We start from the raw sequence: 22,756 nt of genomic DNA on the forward strand, positions 1-22,756 counted from the left end.
CGATCGACAAGATATATCGCGTTTGTCTGAGCTCTGTCAAACGCGTAAGGAACGTACAGAACAGCTTGCACAAAGTCTGCAAGGTATTACAAACAACACCAAATACGATGGCGTGCGCTCGCCACAATCCCAAGCTCCAACAGAGAACCTCCAGCAAGGTCTGACTGTTTCGTAAAGGGATCTCTCCGATATCCGAGACATGTAGTGGTCTCTGCATCGCGTTCAGCTATTGCCTTTCCACTTATGTAAGATAAAACACACCAGTATGAACTTCACGAAGCATCACTCAGACGGCGTAAGCTTTGCAGCAATTTGTGGGTTGGCTGTGGAGGCTCGCTCGTATGGTCCGTAGCAAGATCCGACTGCGAGACGAGATAATCGAGAATGCTGACAACCGACGGGGTATATACACTGGCATCAATAGATGCGACATCGACACTGGCACGAAGGAAATTGTGGACCAGACAAGAACATCTGTCGTCTAGAGCTGCTTGTCCGATTGCTTCTCCCACTGGAGAATGGGGTTGCTCAATGGCCACCTCGACCAGATCTTGAACCTCTTGACGAATAGCCGCAAATTCCTGCGGGGAAAGCTTGGCAGCAAAGCGTAATATGGTGACGACAACCCTGAGGTGCGATACTGGATCAAGGTCTCTCCCTACGGCTCTCGCGCTCGTAGTCAGGATCCTTATGTCTAGGGGATAACAATGAGTTCGTGTTATGTTCATGCGAATACAGATATCCGCTAACTTACGATCAGCCCTTACTGAGACATTATCGCATAGGAGATACACCCAGAAGATAACTTTGGATCGTACCTCCACCGACAAGTCCGACCTTCGTAGTAAGGCAAACAGGCGGCAATAGACTGATACCGCCGCCTGTGCCCGTGGCATGGCATACAAGAGACTGTCGAGAATCTGTAACACGCATGAGTAGTGCGAGTTCCATGGTGCAAGCCTGGTGAACATATCGAGGGTGATGTGCCCCATGATCATTAGAGGTTGAGTGTCTTCCTCGGTGGAGTACCACACGAGGGAAGGGGGACTCGTGGAGTTGTCCGACCAATGTGCTCTGCGTTGCAAAATGCTGTAGAAAGCGGGAATAGCTGCCTTGAGGTCTGTGCTCTGCAGACAAGGCCGAACAACGTGCTCGAGGAAAGACTCGTCCATGATGACCGCGTCCGCCTCGACCAGCATGGCTAGCTTCTCGTCGGGGTTTTCAACGCGAGAGCGTACAGTGTAGCTATCAACATCTCGCCAGTCTACAAACTTCCATGCGTTCTCCAACGCATTGCACCAAACGGAGAGGAAATCCCATGCTGGTCCTGCGACCCGTTTTCGAATGCCTCGATGATGCAGGCGGATCTCGCTGCATCGATGGCGAAGTCGAGTGGCAAAAGGATGAAGAAGGGTTTTGAACCATCGAAGGACGAGGAAAAACCACCATGCCTGCGGCGTCTTGTACGGGCAATTGGGTGCGAACGCGGGGATGAACACTGTGCCCATGGAAACAATCAACAAAACGGCAACCAAAGGCGTCACTATCCCGGCGACGATGGTATTGAGTGTCCATAACAGCTCGACAAGACCGACGAGGAAGAGCGCCAGGGAGATCTGAAGAAGTACCGGAAGGATTCCGATGATTTCGGGAACCCACCACTCGACAAGTCCTTGGCGCCGAAAGTACCATATGCGAGAACTCTGGCGAGACAACGTTGCGGCGCGATTGATATGATGATGAAGCCACTGATTCACATATAGCGCGATGGAAGCTGCACTCAGACTGAAGACGAGGGCCGAGAACCAGAGTACGTTGATGGATATAGCCGAGGCCGCTACCCCTATGTTTGACTGCGTGAGGTCGAGCGTCGGAGCAGGAATGGGAAGCGATGTAGCTGTGTGTCCATGCGCTGCTGCTAGAATGCGTAGCTGCTCCGACATCATAGCTAGAAGCTGCGTAGTAGCATCCGGCGCCTGTGGCTGGAGAGATACATAGTACTGCACATTGAAGGCAGTCAATGCTGATGAAAAAAGGCCGGCCTATAAGCGAATCATTAGAGATTAAACTCGCAGCACATTTTCGAACGGAAGCCAAGCGAGTCTATGATAGACAATCTGAGGTGCGCAGATCACTCACAAAAACAAGCGAAGTATTGATCTCATCCTTCCATTTCTCAACTGTCTCTAATTCATGTTCCCATGCCTGCCGTGCACACTCTGCCCACGCTTCTGAAGCGTCTCCGTGAACGGGATCAAGGGGATGGTCCTCGATATTCTTCTGCGGAGAAAAATACGAGGAGTCTTGCGATGGTTGCTCAGGATCCCATTTCGTCCTATCAGATGCATCCTATGTAGACGCGGGTCGTTAGAACCATCATGAGCAGATTGTGATAATTACTTACTGAGGTCGTCCCGGCGCTACCAGCACGCGAGCGACTCTGCTTTCCGTACGCAGAGCGGCCATCACTTTCGGTGGGTGCACGAAAATCATGCGATTGCATACTGGCATCTCGCACTGCTCCCTCTTTGACAACATCGAGGTCATCATCTGTTGTGAGGCAGGCAAGACTGCGAGATGTCTGTAGCGGGATGGCATGCGAATTCATCCGTATATCGTCAGGCTCGCCAGTCATGTGTGGAATGATATGCATAGACTTCAGTCGCCTAGACCGCATACGATCATGTTTGTTCGCCATGATGCATCCACAGAGTATGAGTAAATGTGTATGGATAATGAGCAATCGTGGTGTGTACAGGTTCGCTCAATGCAGCTGAGCGGCAGACTGCTCGAATCGCAACAGCTCTTTGGATAGTGTAGATAAGGCTGTACATGCATAGCCCGAGTTGCTTCTAGCAATGCAAACACGCTTGTCAAGTGGTTTCTGACAGGGAAGATGAGAAGTAATCAGCACAGCATTCTAGGACGTCCTTATTACCATTTGAGGCAGGCGCTGGCCGGGTCAGGGTCGGGCGCACGACCACCAGACCGATGAGCCCGGTAACGCTTCAAAATGGATACAGACGTTCTCTATAAATGTTGTAGATAGACGACATGTCATATCATGCGTCGAACAGAGGAGGCGCGCGGTAATCTGAATGGAATAGGACCGGTAGGGGAGGGAGAACATACCGACGTAAAGGATAGCATTGACACGTCTTACAAGCAAAAGGGTAAATTTTACTGATGAAGGCTTGACATGATTCGCGTATTAGTGTAAGTTATATATCTTGTCAGATATCGATCATCATGGGTACAGTACCCTGAACTTGCTCGGAGCGCTAGATTTGTGGGTGTCTTACTCTTGAAGCAGTCGTTAGTGCCAGTGGGCTGCCTGAAAGTCCCAGCTGCATAAGAGGCCCAGGTTGAGTCTGTGCAGAAAACAAACGCAACGTTGTGTTTTTTGCAACGCAAGTCAATCATTTCGATGAACTAGGCGGCGTAGGTTGAAAGTCTCGGGAGACTAGCTGGTGTCGGCAATTGCCGTTCCAGTTTTCTCATGCGGCTCTCGACAAACATCGCATTTCTGTTTTGTTTCCGCCGACGGTTAACTATTGCGTGTTAAAGTTCGTCCGAGACCCGAAGCGAGAACGATCAACGAAGATATATCGCGTTTGTCTGAGCTCTGTCAAACGCGTAAGGAACGTACAGGACGGCTCGCGCAAAGTCTGCAAGGTACTACAAACATGGCCAAATACGGTGGCATGCGCTCGCCACAATCTCAAGTTCCAACATTGCGGGCTCATGTCCAGTGGTTCTAGTTATTAGCCCACATAGGTGGGTTGGACTCTGCTAACGATAGCACAATCGCGCTCGAAAACAAAACCTACAAGATAACAAAACCATCTGGTCACAAGCCGCCGACGGCTAGCCTAGACATTAGTGCATTTGTCTGAGTCCTGTAGAGTAAATGTGTGTCGATGTAAACGAAGAATTATTGTCACTAGTACTAATGGAACAAAATCTTACATTTGATTTGTGGTAACATCACTCGTTCATGCACTCGCGAGCAAGGGTCCCCGAAACATCGCTCGTCTTGAGAAATGAGTACATACTGGCTACTCAATGGCAGAGACTACTCGATTGAAGACGTACAAGAGACACTACCTGATTTCCATGGAAAGTCTCCTAATCCCGCACGTAAGGTTTCACGATCAACGGCATTTGCGTGCCTTTGTCCATCTCGCTGCGCACAAAGGGGCGCTGCACAAGTCCGATCTTCTTCATAATCTCCTGGGTAGGGACCGCCTGCTCAAACTCGAGACTGCGCACCAGCGTGAAGATCAAGGCCTTCATCCTGCAGAACACGCGGGTTAAGTGTGCGAGCAATTCGATGTAGGTACGGAACACGGACTCAACGAGCGAAAAGCGGTACCCGATGCACGCGCGCGGGCCGCCGAGGAACGTCATCATGTTGCCCCAAACGCCGGGGATCTGTTGGACAGCCTCGGACAGAGACTCCCATCGCTCAGGCCTGCGTTGTCCCGTCAATACATGACGTAGCACTCCGACTCGCAGCCATACCTGAATACCAACGCGTCGTCTCCCCACAGGGCTTTCGACCTATTCATCAGCACAATCGGAATGGAGAAGCTCGTGCCCTTCTTTATGCTGTGTATGTATATTGGGCATTCTTGTGCGTCAGCTCCATCTCACCGCGCTGCGTATGTCACGTACCTCACGCTGTCGTGCACGCGCCCCGCGGAGTCGGTGTAGGGTGTGGCCAGAGGGATTATGTCGTCCTTGCTCGCAATACGGAAGGTACCCACGACCGGAGGATACAAGCGCATCGTCTCGCGTATTACCGCGTCGAGGTACGGCAGCGCGTTGAGCTCGTCCATCGAGGGATTATCTGTTCGTATGCCCCAGAGCTCCTCGCGCAACTTATGCTGGACGTCGGGCTGATGGGAAAGTGCATACAGGCACCAAGTTGTCGCGTTGCTTGTCGTCTCGTGTCCAGCGACAAGAAATCTGTAGCAGCCGCTGAGCAGCATGACCGACAAAGTCTGAACGCGACTTACGTTGGTACCTCTGTCAGAAAGATCAGTACGCTGCAAGTAAATACGTTTTGTGCCACGTACGAGCGAGAACATCATCGTCTGAAAGACGTTGGTCCTCCGGGACGTCGGAACTCATGTTAGCCTTGATTAGCAGCGTGAGGAGATCACGGCTCTGCAGTGCGCTTTCGACACCCTTGTCACTAGACTGCGCCGCCTTCCGCACGGCCTCTTTCTTCTCTGCGATCAGTTGCATGCCGATCCGCCGTGTCACCTTCTGTGCGGCTGCGGTGCGCCTGGTGTAGCCGTCGGGCTATCAGTGTGGTAGTCAACGTATGATCGGCATCGGAGGCGAACAGCTCGGCTCACTATTCGGCGAAGTATTGGGAACATGGACCGTAAGAGGGGCCAGTAGCTACGCTCGAACTCGGATAAGTATGAAAACATGACTTCGAAGGCGGTGTCGAGCTCGTTGGGTTTGCCATCTGGGTTTAGCGCGCTGAACTCATAGTTGAAACCTGAGGTAGCTAGATGGTAAACATGGTGACCGGAAGCGCACAGACGATGCAGACTTGCCTGCGAGACCAATTACATCAAGCGTCATCTTTGTCAGACCGCCCTGGACATCGATCCGTGCAGTGCCTTCAGCGACTTCCTTTCTCCACATGTCACGCAACTAATGACAGAACATTAGAATGCGACAAACGTGGTGCAGTACTGCGAACCTGTTGCGCCTTCTCCACGAAAATATCTGTTAGTTCTCGTATCTGTGCAGGTCCGAACGCGGGATTCTATACCGTACGTTCAACAAATTGTTGGCTGGCAGGGTACTGACGTGAGTCTTACCATAATCCTGCGCTGCGGAGTGACTCTGTCCGTCAGCAGACGATACAACATCATTGATGCTATGACTAACTTCTCGGTGGTGCAATTCTCCTACAAGACAAAAATGTTATAGTGGTAGATCCTAAGCCCATGACGCAATACAGACCTTCCGCGACTACGAGTCCTACATGTGCATTCGTATTTCAACTACACGATCGAAAAACAGCATGGAGAGGGGCGCGAACCATTGCCAAGGATCTCAGTGAGATCGTGCCGGGTTCGCTCGGGCTTTGGATAATCCTGAGAATGACTAAGAATGTAATTGATCGCCCGCGTATCGATCGTGAGGAGTCGAGGTATCTATGTGTCTTGTAAGCACAACGACATTGCCCAGGCTGCTCGAACATACCTTGAACCAGATGTTAAACTTCAGCGTCGGGCCGTACTTCTCCAGCCATGCATCGTGCAGCATAAAGTTTTCAGAGGCTCTGAGGTCATTGATGCTGCCAAATAGCCAGTTTGAGGCTGGCGGTCCTGGAAGGTTGCGTAACGATGAAGTATACGGTAGAAGCAAAATTCGGCCATCTTCCAGCCAACCCAAGCGAGGATAGCGGCGCTCGCTGCCCAAGGTATATCGTGTGCGGTCAAGGTCAACATACTCAAGCCTTGACGAACGAGTGATAGACCAAGGGAGGGATATAAGCAACTTGGTCAATATTCTCAAGGCTGTGCAAACAATATCGCTGCTGCGAGTTTTGTCTGGATTCGGTCAGAGCACAGGCGGCGGGAAACTTACCGTGGACGACGAAGTGACAGTCCGCAGTCGGTCTCGTGAACTGCGTCGCCCTCGATAAATTCACATGGCTACGCGTAGCCGCAGCCGCTCTCCGGGCATAACAATGCGACTAGACATGAAGGTCGTTCCAACAAGGGTAGCGCGAACGACTTAAACCATCAAGGTGTCCAAAAGTAATATGTATATGCATTCGGGCGTTTATAGGGCGCCTATCCAGCTTCCGACGCCAAAACGACCTTTCTTCCCTCATGATCAAACGACTCGGACATCCTCAGCCCCTGAAGATATGCTGCCTATACAACCACCCGGGTTGATATGACCAGGAAAAAACTGTAATATCTGCCATTTGAAGGTCTTCATGTGCGCATGCTGCAAGAAACCAATAAACATTCTTTAACGTCTCACGTCCTTTCTTGGACGCTTTACTCCCTTCTTAGTTCACTCCGGACAGACGGCAGCATGCCTCGCTGCGAACTATATCGCGTGCGGGACACCTCTCAACGAACTTCACGCGAAGCTCCTGGCTCAATCACGGCGGAGGTCTGGGAGAGAAGTCAGTGATTGAGAGCTGTGGCGGCTGTCTATGGAATGGTGCGTAGCTACCATTGGATGGGTTCCTGCATGTAAGGGTTCGGAGACGTGCCCGCTGTGTTCTACCACGGTTCTCGAGCCCGTTGTATTCCTATCATTATCCGCACCTGCGTCAGTCTCGAGAAATGGACCTTGCCTCTGGACACGTCTGTACAGATGACGTTGCTTCGTGCTGTCGTCCGCCAGCACGGAGCAGGAGCCATAGGGAGGCTGACATCCACTGTCGAGATCAGAGCTGGAATTTTCTGGAATAAAAAAACGTTGGTGCGGGAGATATGACTTGGGAATGATGGAATTGGTGGCCACCGTGTAAATTGACACGATGTCGTGTTCGAGTTCTTGACTGTACATCTGGAAGTAGCGTGGAGAGCGACCTAGGGTGACTCTTTAGACACGCGGCGCGATTGCCGTACAGCTGTCATGAGTATGATTACAGATCTCATCGACAATGACGCGCCCCGTAAAACGACATCTCATGCATGCATGTAATTCCTCACACTCTGAGCTATGTGCAGCTGCAAAAGCCATGCTACAGTGTGCAGCAGCGATGGAAAACTACGAGGCAACGTCCGATCACTGCCGAGCGATGCTAACAGCACCATAGCGTCGCTGCAGCGTCACCTAAACGACACCTCAAGCTCAAGTGTCGCTGCAGTATGGGCGTCTCTCGCTTCGAGTCTGTTGCTGCAAGTCTAAGGTGCTCTGTCGGTCAAGTACGCGACTGACGCTCCTTTGTGAAGATATTGCCCCTAATGTCATTTAACTGCAACGCCCTCGGTCTATTCCTTTTCGAGATCTATGAGGTCTTCGAGCGAGCTCTTTTCACTCGGCTCAGCAATGCACGTTGTTACAACGCTTTCAAATGTATCCTGGTCCTGACATTGCTTCCATAAGGGGTATCCTCACGGTTCATGACTTCTATTCAAGGGGTCAGCGCTTGAGCGCTGGCATGGCATGAGGCGCCGACATGTTCCTAGACTAGATGTTCGCCTTGCAGGTTTGAACTGTCCGGCCACTTCCCTGCCATTACTCATCACAGTAGCTCCACATACGCGCCCTTGTGAAACAGTTTGCACGCGGTGATATGTGGCTCAAGCTCGTGGTTGCCACCCCACGAGGGCCTAGAGGAAAAGTCTGGTTAACGGCCAATTACTCATTCTCTTTATGGTGTTGCTCAAACACGGTTCCATGTGATTAGCTCTCAATACTGCCTCGAGCAGCATCAGCTGCAAACATCGTAGATTACCTCGGGCAGACTGCCGATCGAGAATCTGGGTTCAGCGCAACCCATCAGCGCCCGCTACCACAGCGATTGTTGCATCATTCAAACTTCATCAACATCCAGTGAACAATCACGCAACTGCTTACTCCTCAGTCTATGCAGCATTCGAAACCCACACAGCAGTATGCATCGTTCACTCTCAAGTGCTCCTGCGGCCTTTGCAGGCTATACCAGACCTCGTGGTCTCAGTGCCGCGCGCCAATGTCTAGGGATAGCTCCGGCTTCCCTGACCTACGTCTACCGTTTCTAGAATGGTCAAGGTTTGCGACTATCCGGGATTCTCTGCCTGTCAGTGTGGTTCGCGACATCCGCAACATCGTAGTGTGGTCCGTGATGTACCACGCGCTTGCAATGTACATTAAGCCAGTTCAGGCCTGTGTGGGAAATCTGTCCCTCTCCTTTCGACGGTTGCGTCTGTCTCTATGTCTGCGAGCAGCGATCGCACTTACTTCAACCTGTCTCCTGCACCTTCGCGCCATCAGGGTGGCTTAGCCTTCCCCGAGGGCGGCGGCGCAAATGAGCATGGACCGGCAACCTTTCCAGGGGATATAGACATTGAACAAGGCCCTCCAGTTCTTCAGGATGCTTTTCTTCGGGCTTCTCCAGCACCCCCTTTGGAGATTATCCGTGTCTCAAGTGATCGTGACGAGACTAGCACAAGACGATCTGCGGTCAATTCACCGGTAATTCCGTGAAATCTCTTGTCATTTGCTCTACTGACATGCGATTCTGTAGGCCGTGCGCTCTGTTGGTGGATCAGACAGCAGGGACATTACATCGCTCCCCGCCATTGGCGGCAAAGAGAGGACGACAGATCCACCAGAATACATGATGGTACGTTATCGACCTTCAGGCACATCATGGTTATGACAACGCCATGTCTAAGGACGAGAAAGGACGACGGTCTGTCCCAAGAATCTCTGACGATGATGAACCCCCGGAGAAGGCAGATCCTTTGAACTATGAACATGACGTCAAGAAGTTGGAGCTCGGGGCCGTGCAGATTGACAAGGTCCAATCGGGCTCCCAACAGGTCGACGCGCCTATCTCCGTTGCAGAGGATCCTTGGGATCTCTGTGCGAAACATGTATGGGAGTACGAGAAGGCCATGGTGATTAAGTGGAAGGAGGATATTGGGAATCTACTCGTTTTCGTAAGCCTTTCTTCACTTCAGTGGCATTATCAGTGCCTGATCAACGTTTATCCTTTGGTATAGACTGGTCTATTCCTAACTATTCTCACCGGCTTCATCATTGCGTTTTATCCGATGTTGCGTCCACAGCCGCCTGATCCCACAACACAGGTCCTTTTGATCATTTCCGCACAGCTAGCTATGGTGACGGCCAGCTTAGGTCAGCCGAACCTGACTGAGCAGCAAGTCTCAGTCTTGACCGGCGTAGGCGCCACCACGCACCCGACTCCCTCCGTTCTTTCCACGGGCAACCTGTGGTTCATTGCGATGATCTGTAGCATCAGTGCTGCTGCGATTGCCATCGCGGTTGGCCAGTGGCTGCATCATTATGTGGATCGCGCATCGTCTGTGCCGCGGAAGAGCGTTCACATATGGTATTTCCGACGTCGTGGCCTCAAAGAGTGGCATATGCAGCTCATTATCGACGCTTTACCTATTCTTCTGCAAATCTCGATGGCGTTGTTTCTCGTCGGCCTCATCCAGCTGTTGTGGACCCTCGACGACATCGTCGCTGCAACCACGACAGCTCTCGTCGCACTGCTTATCCTTCCGCCCGTATTCACCATATTCATGCCTACCTTCTCGCCAGAATGCCCATACAAGTCACGCACTTCATGGTGGGCTTTCCGCCTCCTCCGTTGGTTAATCGCTTCGACAGTCAGGTGTAAAGTGAGTGTTATCGATAACTCGTGTGGGTAAAAATCTAACATGTGAGATGTTAGGTCTCGCATCCGAGGGTATGGAGCACGGGGGTAACTTCTATGCCGAACCGGATCATGCAGCTATTTGGACAGGCTCTCATGTTCATGATACAGCTATGCTGTCTGCCTTCACGGATGTTCCACGTGTGTCGGAAGCAGCTACCTACATGGATCCAGTGGTACGTGGCGGCCGCGAAGGTAGCAAACTGGAGAGAGTTCGAAGAATATGCCGTGCGCTCTCAATCTGCAACGGAACAGGAAGAGAACAGACTTCTCATGCTTGCTGAAGCGGACGAAATCGTCATGGATGACACGTTCCTTACGACAGTCGTGCAGCCCTGCCTTCGAGAGAACGGCCTTCCAAACGCCCTTCCAGTTCTCTATCGTATATTGGAGCACAGAGCGCACGAAATCGACTCCCACACGACTCCGCCTACCCTCCGATGGCACCCGAACGACCGAGACGCACCCGCGATCATCGCCATGGGAGACCTTTGCGTGGACGTCCTCTCCAAGTATCCGACGGTTCATGTAGACAATTCCGACGATGACCAAAAACGGATAATGCACAACCTTCTACATCTAGTCCGAGCGATGCCTGCGACAGATTCCGCAAGAGCAATATGCAAACGAGTAGCCGAACTTGTACAGTCGCATGGAGAAGAATGGTTCCGATGGGTCTTAAATGGAGACATTGTATCGCGCCTCCATGAGCTGTCCAGTGGTCCAAATAGTAAGTATTCATTGTTCATGAAGCCTACGTCTTGTCTCACACTAGCTGTAGCTTTCATCTTAGAATTTGTGGCAAGAGACTGGCTGAAGGGCCTCCATTTCTCTGACGCGCTGGTGCACTTCAATAAAATATTTGAGCCGCAATTACTTTTGGTTAGATCTCTTACACTGAGACGTACGACTAAAAGCTTACATATCCGACGTGTAGAATAACGACGTTCACGTAATAAAGGCTTATATCTGCATCGACATCTTCGCCGGAATCAAACGCACACAATCACATTTTTTCGACTACGATGGCCAGCAAATGCGCCTCCTGGATGAGATAGAGAGACTGCTTGCTCCCATACCTAGCACAGAAACATCGGTATACGCCCAGTTCACAGAGCTCTTGATGAAGTCAGATGTATCGCACAAAGTTCGTGCTAAACTCGCATGGAAAATCCGTATTTACAGCCACAAATTCCCACCGAATATCAAAAGTACGTATTGAATGCCCGCTACTCGTTTATATAGCCCACTGACGAGGTGCTTGACAGACACTCGGAATCTACTCACCTATCTGTGGAAAATAGACGTTGATTGCCACACGCAGAGAGTACTATGGACGTTGTCGACCGCATTGCACTTCGCTACTAGGCTACCTCAAGGCGACCTGACTCAAATCCGTAACAACGTTGTGACTGCGCTTGCTGCCACGGCCGGATACTTCAACGCGAGGCAGCTAGACTCTCTAGTCGGGGATCTGATGGAAGATGGCGGCTGGTTTTCGTTCTACACTCTGCTCTGTGTATGTGACGATCTCGTGAGAACGGGCGACAATATGTTTGCACCCGACATTGTCAGCGCATTGCAGAGATGCGCTGAGCAATGCCCCGCAGAACATGTATGGTATGAGGACATCCAACGACACATGCGGAATACTCGTGAGCTCTCCAAGGTGCAATGTCAGTGATGCGCGCGACATGCTATTCATTGTATGCTGACCGTTCTCCACCAGACCTCCCTCGAAAAGATACCGGGCAGACTCTGGTTGGAGACACACAGGCCAGTCCGGGCCTTGCCAGCTCTTCGCATGGCGGCGCCGAAAGGGCGGGGCTGTCGTATTCTGTGTTGCGCCATCATGAGACGCACTAAACGCTTTCCGACATCACCTATCAATTTAGAACATCCTAGCCAGGCAATGTTATGCATGCGGACATCCGTGTACTGTCGTGTAATAAGTAATACGATGTTTCCTTTTACAGGCGAGTATATTCTGGTCCCTAGACTACCTTTGACATGGAGCAATAGACATAAGACCTCTTAGATCAGAAAAATCTATCTAATCAGCAGCGGCAACCGAACCGAACCAAGAACCGAATGTCATGCACAAATCACTAGCTCACCGAAACTGTCCTCAAGAGGGTCATCATCTAGTGGCTTCTGAACCACCGGTGGATAAAACCTTTCCTCGTTAGCCACTTCTGCTCCGTAGTCCTCGCTCCCATCTGAGTCCTGTTCCTCATCCAAGTTCTCATCCGGGAAGAGTAAGTCGCCAAGACCAAGGTCAACACAGCGGGTCATCTTAAGCAACATGCTAAGTCCTTTGTCATTTGACGCGATGTCCGAGCCGGGGCCGTCAAGCACGGCCCACGTTTCATCGTCTAGTTCGTCCTCTGTGCGCCCCCACAGCAGCCGGACTACGCTCGAATAATTGATCCCTGCGATGACAAAGCAGACGGGGGAGCCTATGTAACGCATGACGAGGTAAGTACGAGTCCAATATGCAGCATGCGTACGGCTGCCGCGGGATCACGCACATAGACCGCTCAACTCCTGTTCCCGCAGGAGGAACGACGATGTGGAAGCGTCGTATGGGGGCAGGTGAACGTCCTCATGAGGGTTAGCCGTTAAGTCTGGTAGGACGTCGCCTAGCCTATATAGCCTGTTACAAGCAGGGCAGACGCGTGCGGCTTTTCTGCTTCTGTTGAACCACACGGTCTACGGTATCATAGTTAGTACAACTATAATGTGCAAACGAGGTGAGTTCGTACCAGTGCAGTCTCTTCCGGTAGGAACCTTGACAACATCTCCAGCATTTCTTCCTGCGCGAACTCAGCGCAGAGCGGATCGTCGAGGGATGGGGACGAAGCGAATGACGACGCGAGGAAGGCATGCATATCTCGCACTCGAGGGCCGGTTCCCGGATCGTGAATGATGGGTATCTTCGTGAACAGAGCAGGTATCGGGTCTATGTCACTGTCCTGGATGTGGTCAGGATTCCTCGGTATGCGCTTGGTATCTTCATCATAAGTGGAGAGGGCTCTCTCCTGGGGTATAACGGTTATACTAGCACGATGGTTCTGCGGTGGGATCGTGTGTGGCAGTATTGAATTAGGTGGCAGGCAATCCGAGCATCTTGTGGTATCGTTAAGAGTCGTGTGCGTTTCTTGTGAATCGTGGTCCTCGTCTCCACGAGCGTTCCCCTGGGATCGTTGAGTCTTCTTCGTCTTCGTTTGTTTCTTTTTCCTTGCGTTACGTGGCCCGGGCATCGTGATGGCGAAGTCTGGGGGAAATACAACAGGAATTTAAGCAGTCAGACAAGGGGACAACACCCTCAGTTCAGTATCGAACTTCTGAACTGTCAAGCAGGCATAAGGTGGACCGTGGTTACCGTCGGTCATTGATTGACGCACCGTCACGGACGCGAGAGGTCACGCGTTTGTCACAAAGGTGTAACAACATCCTTGGGGCTTCTCGACCAGGGCTGTCTTTTTCCACCACCTTTGAAGCTTTGAGCTTTAGAGCTTTAGAGCATCGCTCCGGTGTGTGCATGCGGTCGGGTTATACAAGACTCAGCGGCCTCACCGCACGAAGAGACTCAGGTACGTGTACTAGATGTCATGTCTCCTCGGGAACACCATTCGGATGGTGCGGCAACTGGGAATCTACACCTCTGGGGCATGGAGGCTATGCGACGCAATCTTGAAGCACATAGTGGCCTGTGTCATATTCTACCTGCGACCGATTTTCTTTCATTTCTTAAGGCTATTTCCATTGCAACCCTAGTACCGATGCTACAATATCGTATGCACTCATTGTGAGAGGTCATCATCAAGCATAGTGCGCTATTGTTGACCTTTCATTTCGATATCCTGGCTGAACCATAGCGAGCCTTGATGGCTCCGGATTGTACATTCCTCAAGTAACACACTAGAGCTCGTGCTACGATGAGAGACAGCTCAAGGGCAAGTCAGTCAATCTCCCCAGGACCGCAGCCTGCAGGGTTGCATTGACGTCGGACTTGCTGGTCGCGCTGATTACGGATACGCTGGCATAGCACCCACTCGTATTCACCACTGTCACCTCCCATGGCAAAGCCGTGCTCCCACAAGTCTCCACATCTGTCTGCCCGAGATTTGGCTCATTTCGCGACAAGACCCACTTGTAGTCTGACGGGTAGGCGCATCCGTCGATTGATGGGTAGTTGACGTTCAACGTCACGTTGGACGGAAGGACAGTGGAACCGGCAGGTGTGGCGGTGAGAATGGTTTGGATAAACTGTGACGTCAATGCTGCGTAGATTCTAGCGGATTGCGAGGATGTCGCATTGGGTTCGCTTGTGAGGGTTGTATAGGACACCTGGGAGCCGCTGTCTCCAGAGAAAGCAGCTGAGGAAATGCCTTCCTGTGCGGCCTCGCAAGCAGCCCCGCTATGAGTCATTTCAGAAACTACTCTTGCAGCTGGAGAATTACTCACACAGTCCCGGAGAAGAAAACTGAAAGGGCCAAGTTGTCTAGAGAATGGCAATGTCAGTTCCGCGTAGCATTTGTCCAACGTCCCGCATTGATGAACTGACTCCCAATATTTGGTCCGCTCACGACAAAATCGGGTGCTTCACCGTCGAAGAATTGTGGAGCGAGAGTCTGTATGCCATATCGGACTGCATCCACCCTTTTCGCTTGGTGAATCCTCTACTGTCTATTGCAGTGATGCCAGTCTTACGGGTACGCATTGACATAGTTCAAATGGGCTGTGATGAACAGTGCCCAATCAGAAGAATTCATTTCGCAACAGAAAATTGTATTCACGATCGCTCGCATTGAACCCTTCCGCAGGAGACCCTGTGGGGCAAGAATCGTACTCGCAGGGCTTGCTGAGTGGGGTGGGCGCCGTGCTTGACGATCCCTTGCCAGATTCGTTCTGAGCAGGCGCTGAGAGGACAACCTAATGACGATGTAGGAATGGCGAGCAATCCTATTATCAACGCACATCGAATCCTGCCTCCGTCAATGCAGCATACTGCGCCCGGATTTGCGCGACAGCCCAGCCGTCGTCATTGGTGAGCACCACATTCTGTACACGACTGTAGGTTTCCCCCAAGAGGGGAATGACCAGTGGGAGTATGGCAGGGACACGCATTGCTCAAGTCGTGCAATTGGCAAGCAGGCGGGCTCCGCTATGTACTCTCTTTCTGGAGCACGGTAACTTAAATGGCGATCCTATGATTACGTGTCAATTGGCTCGAACGTTTGATATACCCGTGCGCACGTTGACATCATCACGGAAGGTTCAGACACGGTCGAGCATGTGGCTCCGACGTCAGAAACATTCCCACTGTACCGCAATATTTGGATTCGGATAGTTCAGTCGGACAAGCTTCGACCTTGATCACATGGTCTCGCGATCGGTACGCGATACAGATAATGCGGCCGACTATAACCTCCGACAAGCGGGAATACCGGAGTACTGTCTAGAGCCCGTTAAGTGAGCGATCCTAGTCCTGGTATACTCACACAGTACGTGCTAGTTTGGTAAACAATCTAGGGGCAGCGCGCTCAGCCGCTCAAGCACCGCCTTCTGGCGTGTCGCATTCACGTCCGATTTCGTCCGAGCGTCCAACACCACCACGCTCACGTAGCACCCAGTTGTTCCCAGGACATCGTTCTCCGTGGGAAGCGACGTCGTCCCGCACGTCTCGATGTCCTCAGCGAATGGGTTCGCCAGGTTTCGTGCGAGCACCCAGCGTGCGTCCACCGGCTCAGCACACGCACTGATAGCCGGGTAGTTCACGCTCACAAACGTCTCCGGGGGTAGCACGGGGGCAGAGCCGCCGCTTAGGAACGTGTGAATGAACTGTGTGGTGAGTGTGGCATAAAAGTATGCAGAGAGTGTCGAGGTGGCGTTCGGCGTGCTGGCGAGCGTGGTGTAGGAGACATGCGAGCCGCTGGTGCCGCCGAATGCAACAGATGAGACGCCGATCGTTGCTGCTTCGGCGGCTGCGCCGCTGTAAGAACGTTAGAGCTGTCGCACCGTGCACATATCATGCCCCGAAGAGAAACGTACATAGTACCTGATATTTGGTTAATCAGGCCCGTGTTGGCTACGTGAACGATCGTTGGCAGTCTGCTCCGCAGGCGAATCACGAAGTTGAACTTACTTCCAATGTTAGGCCCGCTTACTACAAGATCTGGCTGGGCCCCGTGGAACAACCTTGGCGCTAGCGTCTCGATGCCGTAATGGGCCGCATCCGAACTGGTTACAGACCAACATGACACATGCAAGTGTAAGGTGGAAAGGGGCTTACGGGAACGCATTGACATAGTTCAGTCTTGCTGGATAGCACGGAAGTACTCAATAAGGCGAAACAGCGCTGCGATGTTCCACACTCGCCTTCGCTTGCATTATAACCTTTTGCCGGTGAACCTATTGGGCACGAATCATATTCGCAGGGTGTGATGTCCAGAGGAAGCGGTATCATAGTTGATGAGCCTGTGCCAGACATGTCCAGGGCCGGCGATGAAAGAACCACCTATAGAACGTTGTGGGCAAAGTGAGGGAGACAATCATAAGGAGGCCGCATGCATACCTCGAATCCTTCGTCCGTTAGTGCTGTGTATTGGGCGCGAATTTGGGCCACAGCCCAGCCATCGTCATTCGTCAGGACCAGATTCTGGGCGTATGCTGCTGCAATGCCGGATATGACGAGTATCGCACTGGGCAGGTAAGGAGCGTAGTACATGTTGGGTCAAAGAGCGGGGATCTGGCAAAGCACACCGGCCTGGGAAGCAACTCTACAGCAGATTGCTGCATATGCAGAACAAGGAGAACATTGAACGGGATATCGAGGGCCTTCATATTATCTGAACCCGCGTGGTGGCTGTGATGAGCATATGGAAACATTTGCTTTCGCCGCGCGAGCCTGAGCGGCGACTGCGTGCCTAACCGTCGCGTCGATCACGCGATCTCACGTCTGTTGTTCGGATCGATTGATCTTCTCAGGACAGAATTACTTGGTTCTAGCTTGTTGCTATGTTCCAACGTTTGTTACCCAGTACTAGATTGATTCTCTATGATCCAACACAACACAAGCATCATCTTTGCCCATCTGCACATGAACAGACTATATCCGCTATAAGCGCAGTTCTCATGAGCTCGGGAGGCAAGTGAACGGCAGCCCAATCAGCCGGAGATACACCGCAGCCTGCAAGTCTGCATCCACGTCCGCCTTGGTGGTCGCGTTCAGCACCGAAACACTGGTGTAGCATCCATCCGTTGCAACGACGTCGTTTTCGTCAGGGAGCACCGTGCTCCCACACGTCCAAAGATCCTCCTGCCCGGTGTTGGCGAGGTTCCGCGAGAACACCCACTTGTAGTCCGACGGCTTTGGGCAGGCGTCGATCCCAGGGTAGTTGACGTTTATGGTTATGCCTTCGGGGAGGAGCGGCACGCCCGGGCTGTCCTGTTCGAGGATCGTCTGCGTGTAATGCACCGTGAGCGCGGCATATATCCACGAGGACTCGGAAGACGACGCGGTCGGGTCGCTCTTGAGTGTCGTATACGAGACTTGGGCACCGGTATCGCCGGAGAACGCGGTGGACGGTACGCCGAGCTTCGCGGCTTCGCAGGCTGCACCGCTGTGGAAAAGGAAAGGGATGAGTGCATCAGAAGTGCCTGTAAGATGATTGATGTCGAGGCAGACACGTACACAGTGCCCGATTCGAGGACGACGGTGCCGAGGTTGTCTGATTAACGCAGCGGTCAGTGGCTTCGTGATGTGATAGACGGCCTGTGTACGCACTGCCGATGTTGGGGCCGCTCACGACAAAGTCGGGTTTCTTGCCGAAGAACTTGGGTGACAGCGTCTCAATCCCGTAGTAGGCGGCGTCGACGCTATATTCTTAGTCAGATACCGACAAATGCTGAAACAACCTCAACGTACGGGTACGCATTAACGTAATTTATCCGCGCTGCATTCACACAACATGAGTCAAGGCAGGAGTATTATGGCTGCGAACATACGGTTGTCGGGATCAGATCCCTCTGGTGGGGACCCGACGGGACAAGTGTCGTATTCACAAGGCTCTGTGAGCACGGTGGGCGTTGCAGTAGTGGACCCTGTTCCAGACTGGTTCTCGGAAGGACTCGAGAGCACCACCTATGCAACGCGAGCAGTCAGTCGAGATGAAAGTGGACAGCAATCTGAGAACACACGTTGAAGACAGCCCGGGTCAGCTCATCGTACTGTGCACGGATTTGTGCATCAGCCCAACCATCGTCATTGGTAAGGAGAACGTCCTTGGCAGAGATGGTGGAGATAGAGGCGAAGACAAGCGCCAGCCGCAGCCAAGCAGAGGAAAGCATACTAGCTCTGGATTGACCGGGGGATTCCTCGGACCGTCTGGAGGGACTGCAGTCTCATGCATAGTCATCGCCGCCTTTAAATCATACAGCGTAATGTCGTAAAGCGGGCTGCACGCACGTTCGTGGCCCCATCAATGTCGGGCAGTCATTGGTCAAAGCTTGTTACCACTGTTATATAATTGAACAGGAGACCATGAGTGTCCGTCGGGCTGGTTTCATCCTGGAACGTTCTTCCATAAGAACATTTTGACAGCCCAGTGTAAGGTACCGGCGAGAATAGCACGCGAAGAGCAACACGAGCTGCAAGAAGCACAAGACCGTGGCTGATCGGACGTTGGTGTACCATGTTGTTTCTCCATTCGACCAGCCTCGTTGGCGATCAATGAAATACAGATAAGTCGGCATGAACTATCTGAGCATGTCACGTACGAAGACGCAGGCGCGCAGCGTTCAACCCGGAGCAGTCTGGTTCCTGGCCGATTCTCAGAGTCGGTCGATGGCACCTCGTCATGAGCGTCTAGCGATACTGCCATACAAGCTCGTAGCGAGCTGCAGACTTCGGTTTGGAAATATGAGTATAGGCGCGAGATACAAGCCGAGCTTGTATCGCGACGTTGCTGACGATGCAGAACATGTTCATTTGTAACCGGCACAAGTCATGAAGAGCGCAAATTGTCAGTCAAAGTTACAATTATGGGCTTTGATCCTGGGTGGTTGTTGCTAACGGTTCAGCTGGCGTAAGAATCAGTCGAATGGTAGCCGAGTCAGCCGCTGATACACATCCGCATGTCCGCATCGGCGTCCGCCTTCGTGGTCGCGTTGAGCACTAAGACGCTCGTGCAGCGTCCCGCAGTGGCAACTTCACGTCGGTCTCTACGGTCGGAAGCGTCGTCATGCTGCCGCTTATTCGGATGGCCTCCTCGGGGCCGTATTGGCAAGGTTCCGCGGGAACACTCATTTGTAGTTCCCTGCTCTATGACAGCCAAAGGCCATTATAGGTTACGAGTGAGGCCACGGGTTGCGAGAAGCAGCAGAGCCTGGGCGAGCGGGGAGGTAATATGGTGCTTCCATTCGTCCTTCCAAAGGTCTCCACAGTCGCGAACTAGTCCAAGTGACCTTGCACGGGTCGTCTGTATAGCAGAAATAGATGTTGAGCGTGGACTCGGGCATATGGTCGGAGTCAAGATAGTGAACGAAAGGTTATTTGCCAGACGCTCGGCGACTGAGCGGCGTCGAAGGGCATGATGTGACCGCTTAAATCAGTATTGAACCCACTGCAACATACATAACTTATGTGAGCAAGCTCCCCGCGCCCCTTCTTCAATCTGTTGCGCTGTGCTTGTCACCTGAAGCTTAATCCAGCGAAAATTGTCGCTTGACACAGTATCATACTACTAATCCTGGGAGCTGTACGTAGGAGGACTCACAGGCTGTCATAGACGAATGTAGCGTCGGCGTCTATGGCGTCAACTCACTCTTACCGTTTACGGAAGATTAATCTCCTCAATCGGTCGGCAGCAATCACATGATTCCAGTTTTCACCTTCCCTGCTCTGCGAACGCTTCCCTAGAGAAAGATATTAGTCTCTCGACAGACACATCGTTATTACTCAAGAAGGTACAACACGGGTGTATGCCCGGTGGATCCAGCTTTCGACTCCTACGGAAAAGTCGAGCAATTATGTCTTCCCATCCATCGGCGTACGAAAGCTGGACTCGCGAGGCTCTCATCACACGACTGTCCCAACTGGAATCTCATCGCAAGCCAACGGCGGAGCCTCTCTGCAAACGGAAGGTGTTCGATTTCTCCGCGCATCCCCGTCGGAAGATCGCGCTGAAGTTCACCTACAACGGTGCAGACTACTCCGGCCTGGAGTTCCAGAAAACGCCTACCACGCTGCCGACCGTTGAGGCGGTCCTGTTTGATGCGCTGGTGCATACTCGACTCATCGACCCTGCCACCGGATTTGAGGGATGTGGATGGGAGAAGTGCGGACGGACGGATCGAGGGGTGAGTGCTGCCGGTCAAGTCATCAGCTTGTGGGTCAGAAGCGCGTTGGGGCAAGCGCGAGTACGGACATCACTCGAAGACGCTAATGTGATGGATGTTCACCCTGTCGAAGAGCAACTAAGCAGCGAGACGTCTATTGTTGATAGCGAGACTGGTCTCGAAGGCGATCTTGCCCTCATGGGCGAATGGGACGAAACACCTACAAACGCTGCGCGCCCAGCAACACCACAGGCGACGAATGAACTGCGCTACATAACTCTGCTCAACAATGTCCTCCCCCCCACCATCCGTGTCATCGCCTGGTCCCCCGTTGGGCCAGACTTCTCCGCCCGCTTCTCTTGCCGCTATCGCCATTACAAGTATTTCTTTAGCCCAGAAGGCCTCGACCTCGCGGCAATGCAAGATGCTGCGGATCGGCTCGTTGGAGAGCACGACTTCCGCAACCTGTGCAAGCTCGATCCTTCCAAGCAGCTCACGACATTCGCGCGCAAGATTCTCTCCGCGCGCCTCAACCCAGCGCAAGCCGACGGTGCCAGTACCCTCTATGTTCTCGACCTGATTGGCACCGCGTTTCTCTACAACCAGGTGCGACACATCATGGCTGTGCTTTTCCTCGTCGGCACAAAGCTCGAGCACCCCTCCGTCATTGACGCGCTGCTCAACGTTGATGCTGCCCAACCTCGCGCGCCCAGTCGTCCCGGCGAACCCTTCCCTCAAGTGATTCCGAGCAAACCAGAGTATCAGATGGCAGATCCACTTCCGCTCATGCTCTGGGAGTGCGCATATGATAAGGACACGGTCTCCTGGCGCACAGGTGACGGGCCTCTGCCCACAGAAGGGGCGGCGCTGAGCCATCGCGACCTCTCGAACAACCTGTACCACAGCGTGCACGCACTTCACCAGCGCTCCGTGGTGCAGACGGCGATGGACGCGCATTTCTTGCGTGCCGTTGCGGCGTATCACGCACCCCCACCGCAGTATTTCCCTATCGACGCTCCGGGCGTACAACCAGTACCTTCAGGGAGCGTGCTGAGTATCCCGCTGGGCGCGGGGACGGTTCGCCGCGGCGCGCGGTATGTGCCGCTGGTAGAGCGGCCCAGAGGCGACTTGGTGGAGGCCGTGAATGAGAGGTGGCGGACGGGCAAGGGCGCGAGGCAGATGGAACGGAAGGCCTTGGCTGCGCAAGCTAGCGGTCGGTCATGACCGCATCTCCACAACCTGTATGTCTGTTTGTTGAGTCCGCTGCAACGTGCTCTACGGACGTGAAGATTGACGTCTTCCGTCGATCCCCCGGCCCACGACACCCGAAGCGTGGATCGCGTCATTGTGTAACGCAAACGAGCCTGGCGGTCGTTACTGAGGCCATGCCGCTGGCTAGCCTGGACTCGCGATAAACAATCGAACGGCTGCTCGACCGCAAGACCAACGATCGCAAATCCCTGTATATCTGGTGAAGTCGGCTGTGAGACGCGCCCGTCTTGATGCGCCTCTGAGGAGAACGTCGTACATACACAACACGGGGGTCGGTTGTCCTTCGTTGATAACTGTGCATCGGTAGTACTAGATGTTACAAAAATTGTTGAAGTCAAGCCTTACTTACTGAACGTTCAATATTTCGACGCCGCGCGGTGCGGATCAATGATCGATCTAGTTTGTTGAGATGAAGTGGCGGCAGCCAGAAAGGATGTACTCCAACTTATTGGCCTGCTTTTATGGGCCAGTGTACTGCAGTCGTAGCCCATACGGCTTGCCTACGTCAATTCCTGAAAGTTGTGCATTGTCAGATGGTACGAGAACGCCTAATGGACAGCAATGAACTTTGGCAAATACTGGTAAATTCAGAGCTTTCGCATGTTCGAACGAAAGCTACAAGAACCTGTGGTGTTCATGAACAATATAGAGCTTCAAGTGATCATAGACTTGCAACCCACCGACGTTGATTCTGTGAGTGTCAAGTACTACGCTGAGATTGACATCAAGACTGAAGCAACGAGCGAAATGTAG

At 52.6% G+C, this 22,756-nt stretch overlaps 8 protein-coding genes across 8 annotated transcripts; 2 read left to right on the forward strand and 6 right to left on the reverse strand.

Moving 5' to 3' along the window:
- Window positions 1-869: 869 nt before the first annotated feature.
- POSPLADRAFT_1116548 (hypothetical protein) lies at window positions 870-2,238 on the reverse strand (the record flags this gene model as incomplete). Its single annotated transcript, XM_024483470.1, has 2 exons — window positions 870-2,042; window positions 2,140-2,238. Coding segments are annotated over 2 exons (1,272 nt in total), but the record flags the coding sequence as incomplete, so codon positions are not given.
- A 1,890-nt stretch (window positions 2,239-4,128) lies between these two features.
- POSPLADRAFT_1049697 (hypothetical protein) lies at window positions 4,129-6,735 on the reverse strand (the record flags this gene model as incomplete). Its single annotated transcript, XM_024479820.1, has 12 exons — window positions 4,129-4,474; window positions 4,525-4,611; window positions 4,678-4,971; window positions 5,066-5,310; window positions 5,367-5,515; window positions 5,538-5,673; window positions 5,723-5,788; window positions 5,833-5,933; window positions 5,989-6,006; window positions 6,068-6,182; window positions 6,232-6,487; window positions 6,683-6,735. 12 exons carry the CDS (start codon window positions 6,733-6,735, stop codon window positions 4,129-4,131), a joined length of 1,866 nt encoding a protein of 621 aa, XP_024334751.1.
- Window positions 6,736-8,913: 2,178 nt separating this feature from the next.
- Window positions 8,914-12,253, forward strand: POSPLADRAFT_1155180 (hypothetical protein; the record flags this gene model as incomplete). The annotated part of the gene is given in 9 exon segments (XM_024486919.1): window positions 8,914-9,174; window positions 9,227-9,325; window positions 9,345-9,644; window positions 9,708-10,352; window positions 10,406-11,117; window positions 11,169-11,269; window positions 11,325-11,598; window positions 11,656-12,063; window positions 12,117-12,253. The coding sequence occupies 9 exon segments, from the start codon at window positions 8,914-8,916 to the stop codon at window positions 12,251-12,253; spliced, it is 2,937 nt and encodes a 978-aa protein (XP_024334752.1).
- Window positions 12,254-12,622: 369 nt separating this feature from the next.
- On the reverse strand, window positions 12,623-13,326 carry POSPLADRAFT_1121412 (hypothetical protein; the record flags this gene model as incomplete). The annotated part of the gene is made up of 3 exons (XM_024483520.1): window positions 12,623-12,846; window positions 12,919-13,099; window positions 13,153-13,326. Coding segments are annotated over 3 exons (579 nt in total), but the record flags the coding sequence as incomplete, so codon positions are not given.
- A 997-nt stretch (window positions 13,327-14,323) lies between these two features.
- POSPLADRAFT_1154831 (hypothetical protein) lies at window positions 14,324-15,520 on the reverse strand (the record flags this gene model as incomplete). Its single annotated transcript, XM_024486888.1, has 6 exons — window positions 14,324-14,810; window positions 14,858-14,894; window positions 14,958-15,052; window positions 15,104-15,131; window positions 15,190-15,325; window positions 15,371-15,520. The coding sequence occupies 6 exons, from the start codon at window positions 15,518-15,520 to the stop codon at window positions 14,324-14,326; spliced, it is 933 nt and encodes a 310-aa protein (XP_024334754.1).
- A 384-nt stretch (window positions 15,521-15,904) lies between these two features.
- Window positions 15,905-17,120, reverse strand: POSPLADRAFT_1061049 (hypothetical protein; the record flags this gene model as incomplete). Its single annotated transcript, XM_024481333.1, has 3 exons — window positions 15,905-16,385; window positions 16,816-16,910; window positions 16,968-17,120. 3 exons carry the CDS (start codon window positions 17,118-17,120, stop codon window positions 15,905-15,907), a joined length of 729 nt encoding a protein of 242 aa, XP_024334755.1.
- A 336-nt stretch (window positions 17,121-17,456) lies between these two features.
- On the reverse strand, window positions 17,457-18,780 carry POSPLADRAFT_1076096 (hypothetical protein). Its single transcript, XM_024482886.1, has 6 exons — window positions 18,593-18,780; window positions 18,401-18,536; window positions 18,321-18,348; window positions 18,180-18,271; window positions 18,087-18,123; window positions 17,457-18,015 (listed from the first exon to the last, which is right to left on the reverse strand). The coding sequence occupies exons 1-6, from the start codon at window positions 18,740-18,742 to the stop codon at window positions 17,526-17,528; spliced, it is 933 nt and encodes a 310-aa protein (XP_024334756.1). The 5' UTR covers window positions 18,743-18,780; the 3' UTR covers window positions 17,457-17,525.
- A 1,642-nt stretch (window positions 18,781-20,422) lies between these two features.
- On the forward strand, window positions 20,423-21,955 carry POSPLADRAFT_1155006 (hypothetical protein; the record flags this gene model as incomplete). The annotated part of the gene is made up of 2 exons (XM_024486903.1): window positions 20,423-20,857; window positions 20,903-21,955. 2 exons carry the CDS (start codon window positions 20,423-20,425, stop codon window positions 21,953-21,955), a joined length of 1,488 nt encoding a protein of 495 aa, XP_024334757.1.
- Between the last annotated feature and the right edge of the window lie 801 nt (window positions 21,956-22,756).

This window comes from Postia placenta (assembly GCF_002117355.1).
Source record: "Postia placenta MAD-698-R-SB12 unplaced genomic scaffold POSPLAscaffold_16, whole genome shotgun sequence".
Lineage (NCBI taxonomy): Eukaryota > Fungi > Basidiomycota > Agaricomycetes > Polyporales > Adustoporiaceae > Rhodonia > Rhodonia placenta.

What these genes read in the sequence shown, in the direction of transcription:
- POSPLADRAFT_1076096 (XM_024482886.1), bottom strand. Translation starts at nt 18,742, where the DNA reads ATGCTTTCCTCTGCTTGGCTGCGGCTGGCGCTTGTCTTCGCCTCTATC. An exon ending in GAGCGGCCCCAACATCGGCA is followed by an intron (nt 18,124 to 18,179) that starts GTGCGTACACAG and finishes TGCGTTAATCAG; the next exon opens with ACAACCTCGGCACCGTCGTC. An exon ending in GTCCTCGAATCGGGCACTGT is followed by an intron (nt 18,016 to 18,086) that starts GTACGTGTCTGC and finishes CCTTTTCCACAG; the next exon opens with CGGTGCAGCCTGCGAAGCCG.